At 40.9% G+C, this 12,244-nt stretch overlaps 1 protein-coding gene across 8 annotated transcripts in view; it reads right to left on the bottom strand.

The window, feature by feature from the left end:
* Positions 1-1,555: 1,555 nt before the first annotated feature.
* csnk1g2b (casein kinase 1, gamma 2b) overlaps positions 1,556-12,244 on the bottom strand; it is a 36,144-nt gene continuing 25,455 nt past the window's right edge. For 3 of the 8 annotated variants that reach the window (XM_030433391.1, XM_030433394.1, XM_030433392.1), the window contains 9 exons: positions 10,567-10,715; positions 9,750-9,984; positions 9,179-9,264; positions 7,416-7,500; positions 7,170-7,318; positions 6,893-6,976; positions 5,459-5,560; positions 3,945-4,051; positions 1,556-2,707 (listed from right to left, as the gene is read on the bottom strand). In XM_030433391.1, coding sequence (XP_030289251.1) covers positions 2,653-2,707; positions 3,945-4,051; positions 5,459-5,560; positions 6,893-6,976; positions 7,170-7,318; positions 7,416-7,500; positions 9,179-9,264; positions 9,750-9,984; positions 10,567-10,715 — 1,052 coding nt within the window. In that variant the 3' untranslated portion in view covers positions 1,556-2,652. The remainder of the gene's footprint in view (positions 2,708-3,944; positions 4,052-5,458; positions 5,561-6,892; positions 6,977-7,169; positions 7,319-7,415; positions 7,501-9,178; positions 9,265-9,749; positions 9,985-10,566; positions 10,716-12,244) is intronic. The other 5 variants (XM_030433393.1, XM_030433395.1, XM_030433396.1 and 2 more) reach the window with 3 other exon arrangements.

The raw sequence follows: 12,244 nt of genomic DNA, 5'->3' as shown, positions 1-12,244 counted from the left end.
GACAACACATTTAATATTCAAAGTTTGGGACAGTAAGTCAGACAAAACGAGACATTCAGTGACACATCACTGCATGGCTAGGATAATACAGGGCTGGGCAACATATCAATATCATATAGTTATCGTGATTATTGACTATATGGTCCTACATTTAGGATATCTTTGTATCTTGCTTTGGAATGAGTATCGTCTTTTCCTGGTTTAAAGGCTGAATTACAGTAAAATTGTGTAATTTCCTAAACTCACCCGACTGTTCTACTTGTCTTTACCCACTTAGACTTTATATCCTCATTACCGATGATCACCAAAAATCTTTAAAGGAGACATAGTATGCTAATTTTCAGGTCCATAATTTATTTTCTGTTACTAGTTTACATGCTTTAATGCTTAAAAACACTCAAAAGAGTTACTGCAGCACTGTATTCCCCCTTCGAATGAAATGCTCTGTTTTAGTTCCTGTCTCCTTAAGGCCCCTTCTTTTGAAGCAGTCCTGAATAAATTCTTATATGGCGAACTAGCTGCTAGGAATAAATGACATAAATGTGTGTGACATGGTGACGTAGTGTGACGTCAAGAAGTCACAGAATTAAAGGCGGGACTACTGATGAGGCGTTTCAGGAGCAGTGTTTTCTGCGGGAGAGAGGAGCTTCTGTTGCTGTGGACTGACCTTTATCATGCACAAGAACCCATACAATACACCAAAAAGGGGAGGGAAAAAGCATAATAGGTCTCCTCTTGTCACCCAGTCCTTGCATTTATGAAGTGCTTTTGAGGAGATTTGAAAATATCAAGATTTATCATGTGTTAAAATATACCACTAAGGTCATATCGCCCAGCCCTAAAGACAATATATTGGCCATTAATCAGTTTACTGGTGATTCAAGTCCAAATGATTAATCGGTTAATCGAGAAAATACCAAGCATTTTAATCAACAATGGAAATAATCATGGGTTGCATTCTGACACAAAACTAAAGATGTTAGCAGCAGCAGCAAGGTTCTCAAAGAAAGGGCAAATGTTTGGTTTATTTCCAATCCAGTGAGCTTTGGCTTTGTGACGGTTCCTTTTCTTTACAGCAGCCCATTACTGTCAGATACATGATGTACCTTAGAAACAAGTTAACCTCAGTGAGCTGCATGTCTGTCTGTCTGCCTGTCTGCGACCTCCTGACAAAATGAAACAATGGTTCAAGCAGATTTGGACTGCCGTCTGTTAGATCACTCTGAGCTGGCATCATGCACACGTACGTTGACACACACACACACACGCACGCACAGACACACACACACCTAGTCCTGATCTCTTTCCAAACACTGAACAGATGTGTTGATTGTCACAGCAGAGGATGAAGGGATGTATGCTGCTTGTAAGTGGAAGAATGTGCACACAGTCAAAAACACATTCACTTAGAAAAACCTCCAGATTTGTAAGCATCCACGCACACACACACGAACGCACACGCACGCACACAGGCACACACAGGCACGCACACACACACAGTAATCCAGTAAGCATTTGGGACAGATTGGATAAAATGTCATTGCGGGACACTCACTTGAGCTTTAAACATTTTACTTAGAAAGGCACAAACTATGATTTCCTGGTAAATTATTTTTGATGTAAGAAATAAAAATCGAAAGACATATCTTTTTTTTTTCATGTAAATCGACAACATTTTTCGGCCATAACTCAGATATAAGCGTAGTGAAGGACTCTTCCTAGATCAGTCTTTATTAAGATGTTTTCTTAATTGTTAATTTCAAACCTAAAGTTTTCCACTGTAATTGTTGTTGTTTTTTTTTCCCAAAAGTGCAATAATAATAGAGCTTAATATCTGCTTCTCTCAATCTTCCACAGTACCTGAGGCCAGTGACTGTGCTACAAAGTCCACGTTGACAGACGAAAAAGAAAGCCAGAGTGAGGAAAATAATTGAACTCCAGAACACTACAACATAAAAATAAGTTTTCAATGCAGGGATTTGACTTCAAAAACTGAGGATTCAATTACAAAAAAAAAAGAAGAAAAAAAAACATAAAAATCCTCCAAATTTCTGTTTTACAGATGAAATGCTTCCTGTGTCTCTCAGATTCAACATCAGCATAGTTCACCTTTTCCTCTTTACCTTGATCCCAAAACACACACCAAAGGAAGAAAGAAAAAAAAAGAAAAAAACAATTTCCTAAATGAGCAGATATCTTTCACTCGAATGGATCCCCCTCATCAACAGAACTGTTGAAACAATAAGCGTTCTGTATGGATGCTAAATACATCAACTGTTTCAAACAGTATTTTTTCATATTCACGCCACGGTATTCGAGTTTCATTGTTACAGCTTTTTTACTTTTTCTCAAGCCCCCCGTTGTAATGCAGGTACGTTTATTTTTCGTCGATAAAGGAATCAAGAGTCTGTTGTGGAGTCAGTAGGACTGCAACATTCCTTTAGCTCGCCAGTAGCCGGGGAGCACTGAGAACGAGAAAGAGAGAGCGCGAGGGGGGAGGTACAGAGTGACAGGGGAAATGAGGTGAGGGGGATAAAGAGGTGATGGGGAAGCTGGAGAGAGGGGGGGGACAGGGGTGGGGGTCTGTGTAGTTGCTTCCATTTAAAACTTGACAGTGACCACAATGTTTCAAGTTCTCTCCGTTCTCTTCGTTCACTTGTGCCTCTGGAGGGCTTTCCTCTTTCTCCTTTTGAAGAAACAACAGCACCTGCAGGAAAACAAAGAGACACTCACATTTAGGAAAAAGCACATTCAAGACACAGATACTGGTAAATCAATACAGAGCTTAACATGCTGCTTCGTCACGGTTGGCTATCAATCGTTTGGTGCATTTTGAATCTGGTCTCCTCTTGGCTTCTTTATCAATCTTTAAACGTAATGTTCACAGAAGAGGTGAAGTGTTAGAAGATTTACACACATTATATTTAGTAACGTTTTATGGCTACCTGTCTTACTCGCTGACCAATCATAGTGTTTCACTTCACACGATGAAACGCACTGTTACCTTAAACTAATAACGTATTTCTCTGGGCACATCGCTGGAAATATTTAACAAAATATAAAACTAAGGCACAGTGGTTTTTTACATTTCAATTAGATAAATGTGCCATGGTATATCTTTAAAGTGGCTCTGTGGAACTTCTGTGCTGTCCTGGAAACTGGTTGTGTGAATATGTTAGCCGACTCCATTTCTAAGCTAACGTCAGCTACTGTTGCTCTTTGTTAGCTAAGCCCTGAGACGCACTGAGACCAGGAACTCGAGAACGAGCCTAAGGCCAAATTCTTTGGACTGTCGTGGCACATCCAACCCTTCACAAAGAAATCCACAGTCCAGCAGCATTAAACAACTTAAACAAATTGTCCACAGGCAGGTATAGGCAATGGAGAGAGAGCGAGAAAGTCTCATTTTTCATGTCACGTTACAATCCGCTCACATGTGTCCAATAAAAAAGTGATTATTACAGGTATATTGATATGAATTGTTTCAAAGAGCCACTTCAAATGTCATGTAAAGAAGAAAATTGGTTTCCACGATTTAGGCAATATCCATGCGTATATGGACTTTCTTAAAACAAAGCCTTGTCTATAAATTGTGGCCTTACGTACACACATTAACTTCATTTAAGGTCACTGAAAACAGAGCTTTGAAATACTCTGGAAAAACATATTTTTGTTGTTTGTAGCATAACTGTCGAATCTGAACTTGGAGTATGTTTTATGATGTCTGAGTATTGCAGTTTGTTCACTGACAGAATGGGTGTTACATTGTTCAACTTCATATTTAGAAAGACCCAAACGAACATTGAGAATACAATGATGGAAACGATGGAGATTATTTCCGAAATGGTGCTCATTATTAATATTTGGACTCAACAGGATGCTATTAACCCCAACCCTACTGCTAGCAGCACAGTCTTCTAGTCATTTGAGCAGTTGTTTCGTACTTGGTTTCGTCAGCCACTTCAACCTCAGTGGGAGCGGTGATGGGAGCGTTGGAGTGTCCGGCTGTGGGATCATCAGTGTTCAGCTCGCCATTCGTTGAGCTCATCACCTGCACGAGTACAAGAGGACAGCAGACTGCTCACAAACACATACACATGGAGCCACTGACTGCAGGGTGGAGATGAACATACAAATATGTAACCTTGATTATTTATATTTTTCCACCCTCTCAGATCAAGAGAGGAGCTCAGCATGTAACTGGGATTGTCCCTTAAAAAAACAATAGGTTTGTATTTTTTCATGTCTTTCCTGAAAAAGAAGTCAGATTCCCATTAGGAAAAAGAACTTTTCTTTTCATACTATTAATTTAGAGGTCCTTTTCTAAAGCACCAAAATCCAGAGTCTTGATCTGTGCAAATATACGTTTTCATAGTTAAACTACAGCTAAATGAGGTTTCTGCTCATTGAGTTGAACGTGCACCATGTAGTTTTGAGGAAGACATTTCAAATCAGCAGAGAAAGATCTTCACTGACTGAATTTTATGCCTCAACAAAGTAAATAAACAAACTCTTTGTAATCATGACTGAATGAACTGAATAAAGAACAGAACAGCTTGTTTATTCAATAATGGAAAATATAAATATTTCTCAGTTTGTGTTATTGCTTCATTAATGTTGTAAATATTAAACTTCTGACATTGAACTTCTACTTCTAAACTACATAGTGCCCCTTTAAACATTTAAATATTTAAAAAATGTTTTTGTCCAAAATTCCCCCTTTGTGAAACTATTCCTCCACTTTAGTTCAACAGGAAAACAGTGGAATTTCCTACTAAAAACACGTTGACACACGTGTAATTTAACTGACTTGGACTGAAGTTTCAGATTATTATAATTATTACTATTGTGTATAGAGCAGGAGGAAAACAACAGCATAAACGTGAATCCTGATTTAGGACAGAGTTAAAAAATGTGAACCTATCCCTTTAAAGCTGCAGTTCTATCAGCCAGCACTAGGTGGCATATGTGTGCCACATTTACCGCAGAGGACTGATTTCCAGGGATATACAGTTGGCCTTTTGACATGTTGAAAACAGCAAAAACATTCAATTGATGTTTTAATCACTGTATTTTTCCAAACTGGAGGAAATTGAAGAAAAACGATTTACTGCACTGCTTTTGGACCATCTATCAGCGTAATATTATTTTATGAGGTTTGCATGACAGTTGCTGTTGAATGTCATCTTTGCATGGCCCTTCCAGTGGGCAGCCTACAGCAGATGAGGCGAATGAAGCAGAAAGAGCAAACAGAACAGGCAAAGCACTGGTACACAGGGATTCAAACATATAATGCAAACACACAGAGAGTCGAGACGGAGCACCTGACAGGCAGGCAGGCAGTGCGGAGTCAGTGTGTGTTTGCGTGTGTAGGGGGGGAGGGGGTCAGACACATACAAAAATATGTAGCATCATGCATTAGCCATCAGGGCAGCAGCAGTAGCAGCAGCAGTAGTACCTGAACAGAGCCCCCCAGCCGCTCAGCTGTGAGGTGCGACCCCAGAGTCTCCTTATTGGTCACTGGAGTGGGCTGAGACTCACTTCCTTTGGGCTCAGGTGACTTGACGCAAAGAGCAAAAAGGGTTGAGGCAGGTGGTAGTGAAGTGGTGAGAAGGGGGAGGCGGAGGGGAGGGAGGAGGTTGTGGGGTGAGGGTGAGGGAATGTGGTGGATGGGGGGATGAGGGTAGAGGGGGGACAAGGAGGAGGGGAGTGAATGAAAACAAAAAAAAAAGAAACAAAACAAAAAAAATTATAGAAGACATCTCCCAAGCAGAAGCAGGCTTGTTTAGAAATACTATGTTAATAGGAGTAGAGGGAAGCAAAAATTTATGCGAAGCACAGATCAACACACTAACAAAGTCATGCAAGAGTAAAAGAAAACAGCCTTGATCACCTCAACCATCACCTCATACTAAGTACAACCCAGACAGTCATCTACGTCAACGGGTATTTGGGTACCAGCATTAATTCCAATTCCACTTGAGACTCAAATTGAGATTATAGGGTGTTTTTTTCTTTCATATGAAGTATTAAAAATTAAAAACTATAAAGCCTGTAACAACAAAGGTGGATAATACATGCTTTCTTCTATTGTACCTGATCGTTTAAACCAGGATGTTACAGGTTCTTACAGTAATGGGCATAGTACATGGCACTGTAGGTGGTGCTTTGCAAGCTTCAAAGGGTGGCATGTTGTTATCAAGCCTATCATGTTAAATGTAGAGCAGTAAAAAGAGGCTAGAGTCCACTGCAGCAATTCAGTCATAAAATCTAATGCACTGCCTGCATGACTTTACAGGAAAACAATGACTCATCAAGTACAACAACATGATTTGTACCATGCCTATCAGCAGGACTTTATGGACGTTCTCTACTTAAACTCTTCACTTATAACCCCTCTGCTAAATCAAACAACAAAACAAGGCTCGGATAGCATGCCAATAAAAAGGGATGAAAAAAAAGTCCACACTTTGTCACACACTAAGCATATAGCTTGTCATTACTGGTATGAATAATGCAATTTGCATTTTCAACTCATGCATGTAATGAACTGAGCTTAGAGTGGCAAGGTGTGAAGAATAAACTGCAAACGGTGCTTTGTGTCACAGCTGGAGCAGGAGAGCCTGCCTCATGATCGTGCATGTCGTTTTTTTTCTTTATGAGTAAGGCATCAATTTTGTGAAAGTCTATTCGTCCGACAAAGACTGGGGAAATATGACGTCGCTGCCCAGCAGTTAGACTGTAGCTGAGAACAGGGAGTGAAGGAGAACTGGTGCTGAGTGGCAGCCATTTTCTCCAGGAAGTTGTTCGCAGGTGGATACAACAAGAATAACCTGTCAGAGGATCTTGAGTGACTTGTATGTTTGTTGTGTTAAAATACTGATGAACTCACCTGGTTTTTGGTCTGCTGTTGTGCTTTGTCTCTGCTGCTGGGCTGCAGGGGCGTGTCACTGGGGATGGGGCCTATCGGGGTGGGCTGCAAGAAACACAAGGAAACAAACAGTCAAAATGAAGATGAAATAAAAAAAACGAGGTGTACAGCTCTGTTAAATTTAGTTTGAAAAACCCAACAGAGTATAATTTATATCAACTGCTTGATGGTCCAATCAAAGAATTTCAGAGGGAAAGAAACAGGAGGGGGCTGAGTGGATTCTCTAAGAGACACTCACAAGTGATTTGCCGACCCAGTCATATTCATAGTCAAAGACATAGCCATTCCTGTCGAACAGATCAGTGAAGAGCTTCCTCAAGTAGTCGTAATCAGGCTTCTCAAAGAAGTCCAGCCTCCTCACGTAGCGCAGGTAGGTGGCCATCTCTTCTGTATCAAGAGAACATACTGTTAATTTACACATCTGGCTGAACGAGGATGAAATCAAATAACACGGCAACAAAGGAAACTGCTCATGTCTACTGACCAGGGAAGCTTTCACAAAGCACTTCAATGGGTGTTGCTCGTTTGGTGTCCCCAATTTTCTGATACCTCTCCTTCAAAGTGTCCGCCTACGAGGGAGAAAGGGAAAATACATGTAACACTTGAACATTTGAGCAAAGACGTAGCTGCAGGCAAATTGAGTATGTGTAATATTCAAATGTGTTACATATTGGGCACTTGAGTTACAGACAGATGCAAATCCTCTGGTTAGTCATTCTGAATGATTCAGTCATTACACTATGTACAGCACTGAGAGCTTGTGTTGTGTTGGTCTGCCACGACACTTTAGATGTAGAAACCCCCCGTTGAGTACAATTCTAAACCACTCTGTCACAAGGGAACCTGTAACATTATGTATAAAGCCGACTCCATAATCCTTCATTGTGTTTTGATCCCTGTCATTTTGTGTGTTGGTGAGAACTTGTTTTGGCCTGAGCCACCCAACATCCCCCACATTTATACATCCCTCACATTCATCTACCACGAGCTTCCTCCCACATAGCAAATGTTCAGATGAGGTGTCTTGTCTTCTCATCTATTCTATGTACACCTTTGATATTGACGCCTGCAAAAAAAGCCCAGCAACTTTGTGTGGTGATAACCTGCATTCCAGGCACCTGTTGAAACACTTCAATCTCTTTCCTTAAACTGTTTATATGCAAAGCAAGTGTGTTCAGGTGACCGTTAATGTAGCAGTACATAATATGAAAATGTAAGCAAGGGACAGAGTCAGAGTCACTGACTGAAAATATTTGACTGTCAGCAAATGGGGTGAATCCTGTCATGAAGACAACATATGGAGTTTTCATTAGACTATGGCCACTGACACTTCTTGATTCTGATTGGCTGACGTGGTCGAGACATAACTCTGCTAGAATAATAATGTTTACATTGTGTAGCATATCATCCCTGAATGTTCTCTATTCTTGTTCTAGTACTTTCAGGATAGTTTGAGAGTTTGTGGGTTCAGGTGATTGCTGGAACCAGCTGCACTGTTTGCTGCCATCAGCTGTTCTTACAAAAGCAGCATGACTCTAAGGTAGGAACTATATCATGGCAGTGATGGCGCATGCAGATGCAGTGTCCGGCAGCTCCATCAAATCTTGATTCATTTTTGTTTTATTAACTGTTAACTTTTTCTGCTTTGTTGCTGAAACACACATCGCCTATGGCAGAAATACATTCATCAGCATCGGAGGAGAGAGTGCAGGTTTTAAAATATGAGTGGCGGGCTTTGAGGCGATCCCTGCCCACGGCTTTTTTTGACCATCCAACCCCACCCCAGGGAGGAGAGGCAGAGTCTATCTTGGATTTAAGGCTGCTCTTGGCTGATTTCCAGTCGCAGGGAAATGAAATGGACAAAATGGGACTCAGCTGGCAAAGCAATGGGAATTCTGAGATTGTAGTGCCCACATCTTTATAGAGACCTGTCTCCACCATAAATCCTGGTCCACTCGATGGGTGGACCGTGTTCTGAGCTGACAGAGTGCAGGATAAGCAGAGGTGGACACTGTTTGTATCATAGATGTTTGGTGCTCAAACGTGGTCTGAGTTGATGGACTTTATTCACCTGATGTCAAACTTTTGATGTGAAGATGACGACCATATTATCTTCCCTATCTTGCTGCTGCCATTTACATTCCCACCAACATAGATTTGAACAAGAGGATTGCATAAGTCTGTTGTACACCAGTCTGTGCCAATAACTGGATGATAAAATTAGATAATGAAAAAGTACTTATGTACCTTTAGGCCCTGCCAGGGGAGGCTACCTCGGAGGAAGTACATGAACATGTGACCCAGTGCCTCCAAATCATCCCTTCTGCTTTGCTCTGGAATAGACAGAATAAGATGAAAATTAGGTTACATGTGAGAGACAAATTAATTATACATCCAGCTGGCAAGGTTAACAGGCAACTGGGTGGTAGAAATACAGCATAGCACGACTGCTTAATTATCCAGAAGTTATAATTAACCATGTGCAGTATAAAAGGCCGTGATTAGGCCATAGAGCAGGGGTGGGTGGATCAATCCTGTGCCATGAAGATCCAACAGTCTGCAGGTTTTCATTTCAGCCAAACACTCCACCCACTGATTAGCACGAGTAGAGGGGAAGAACTAATCACTGAAATCACCTCCTGAGGTGATTGGTGGGACTTAAAATGACTGCTGAGTCTCCGTGCCACATGGTTTGCTTAAGTTTATTTAGAATACAGCCAAGACATCTCCTTAAACTGAATATAAATGGGAGCAAAGCCTGCCTGTGCAATTTTAAAGGGCTAATCAAACCACAGCAGTGTTCCAGAGACTTTCTTACCCTTTCCCAGGTGTGTGTTGATGCTCATGTAGCGTGCCGTCCCAGTCAGACTCTTGTGCTCCCGGTAGGGGATGTGTTTTTTGGTCTCGGGGTCTATGTACTCTTTGGCCAGACCAAAGTCAATGATGTGGATGGTGTGCTGCCTCTTGCTTCCTGGCCGCCCAACCAGGAAGTTTTCTGGCTTCACATCTCTGTATATCAGACTCTTGGTGTGGACGTACTCCATCCGTGTTATCTGAAGTAAATTGATCAAAATTAAAATCTGAAAGGATTTACAAAATATTCTGATGACAAAACAGTGAGATCTTTTACTATGACCACCGTTACTACTACCACTGGGTAACGATACCAACATTCCTGGTACCAGTATCAGTAATGTATCGATTTAAATGATAATGCTACGCAACCCTAAGCGAAGACTCACTTTTATGCATATTGTTTTATCTAACCTGCCAAATTCTGTAAAACTGACAACAACAATGATATAATTCTTACTATTTGTCTTTTGAAGGAAATTTTTTTCTTCTCCAGTTACACAAATATCCTGCTGTAGCGTTAGAGGATTGTTTTGCATTGTATCAAGTGGCATGGAATCTATATATTGTGATACAATCATTATCGTGGGAACTTATTAACAGTATTAATTCTTTCATGATAAAACCCACAAAACTATCAGTTTCATCTTGCTTTGCATTAGAATTCCCTCCACTATTAAAATATCATCAAAGCTCAACTACATGTTCTGTAAAGCCTGACACAACCAAAATAAGCTATAAATCTAAATATGCTCATGCTGCTCTCCTCTTCCAGGTCTTACCAGCTGTATGGCTATCATGAGGACGGTCTTGAGGGAGAAGGTGCGGTCACAGAGGTCAAACAGATCCTCTAGACTGGGCCCGAGCAGTTCCAGCACCATGGCGTTGTATTTCCCACAAGGACCAAAGTAGTACACCTGAGGGATTCCCTCTGTGAACAGACACACACATGCACAAATAAAGTTAGTGGCTTATCAATAAAATCATCACAATACAATCATATCTCACAGAATCACAATTTTCTCTCAGGGGTAATTTAATGTCTTAAATGAGTGAGAAGACTCTTCACTGACACTACAACAGCACTAACAAACTGCACTTCAGATTGTTTCCCTCAACAGGTTCGATGGAAATAGGTGTGGCTTCAGATTCTTTTCCCATGAAGTAGAATTAAAGGGAAAATGAAACACCAGTGACAGTGAGCAGCATGGTGACGGCAACTGTAAATAGCCTTTGCTACTAGAAACCACCACACCCATGTCGTGGTGACGTGTATGACTTCTGAAGAATGTAGATGGATCAACCAGGCAGCATTATCTCTATTCATTTACTGTTTTGACTGTAGGAGAACTGGGGCCTGGCAAATCACAACAGTATGAAGTGTTTTAGTCAGGCACATATTGAAATGAATGGTGACGTTTTGATTTAGGAGGAAATCATGTCAATATCTGAAAATCATCAGGGCAAATTCTAATTTCTTCATAACTTTATAGCGTATTTGATACTTGTGACTCCACAGTGACCAAAAGCTGAAGTTTCCTAATGTCTGCTGGCTCCAGATTTAACAGCTTTGTCATAACAATATGAACTGTAGAGGCCTATGGAGGAACCAGCATCAAACTTCCCAAACAGTCTAGAAAAACATGCAACAGCTCACTGGAAAACAAGATAAGTAATGATACGTAGACACAAAAAACAGACTAATTTATCTGGTGTTTTTGTCAGTCCTTCCCCAACTGAAATTTCGGATGTATTTTATAACTCTAACTCTATTTTTGATGCTTGACCTGAGGTGGAGTTTACAGCGAGATTTACCCGATCAGCCCTTAACATCAGCCCAACGGGGCAACAAGATATTCTGCGTATTAATAAAAAAATTAAAAACTGACCCAGATACGCTCATGCATGTATGTACATGCAGTGCTCACACAGAAACACACACCTGTCTGCCCTTTAGCATCTAGGATTTTCCAGCTAATGATGCCCATGACAGAGGCAGTGACAAGAGATCATTGGGAGGCTGAGTCATCAAAGCTTGGCCCAAATCTAGAGGGCATTCAAAGCACAGTCATCACAAGAGGAAAGCACACAGTGTATTATAATCTTCTGTTGGTGGGTGTGAGCGACGATTGGTGCTTAGAGCAGCTGTAAGCACCACTCTAGAGATGGCTGGTGGAAAAAGCCCTGAGCACTTTTTTTGGGGTGAGACTATGTCGGATGTGTGTTGTTATGGTTGACGCTAACTCGGCAGTGTTGCCAGATCTTGCGAGAGACACAAGCAAGCGGGCCTATGAAAACAAGCCCAAAACAAGCGACTTCTCTGGTTGTGGTATAAAAAAAAAAAAGGTCTCATTACACTTTGCACACACACATAAATATCACCCTGAATCCAGAAATGTATTGCATTGTATCAATGCATTTATTATTGTTTTATATGTTATGATCCTTTTTTGCTTTAGT

This window comes from Sparus aurata, chromosome 11 (assembly GCF_900880675.1).
Source record: "Sparus aurata chromosome 11, fSpaAur1.1, whole genome shotgun sequence".
Classification (NCBI taxonomy): Eukaryota; Metazoa; Chordata; class Actinopteri; order Spariformes; family Sparidae; genus Sparus; species Sparus aurata.
Note: the sequence above shows the minus strand (reverse complement) of the source record. Positions and strands in the feature narration are given on the sequence as shown.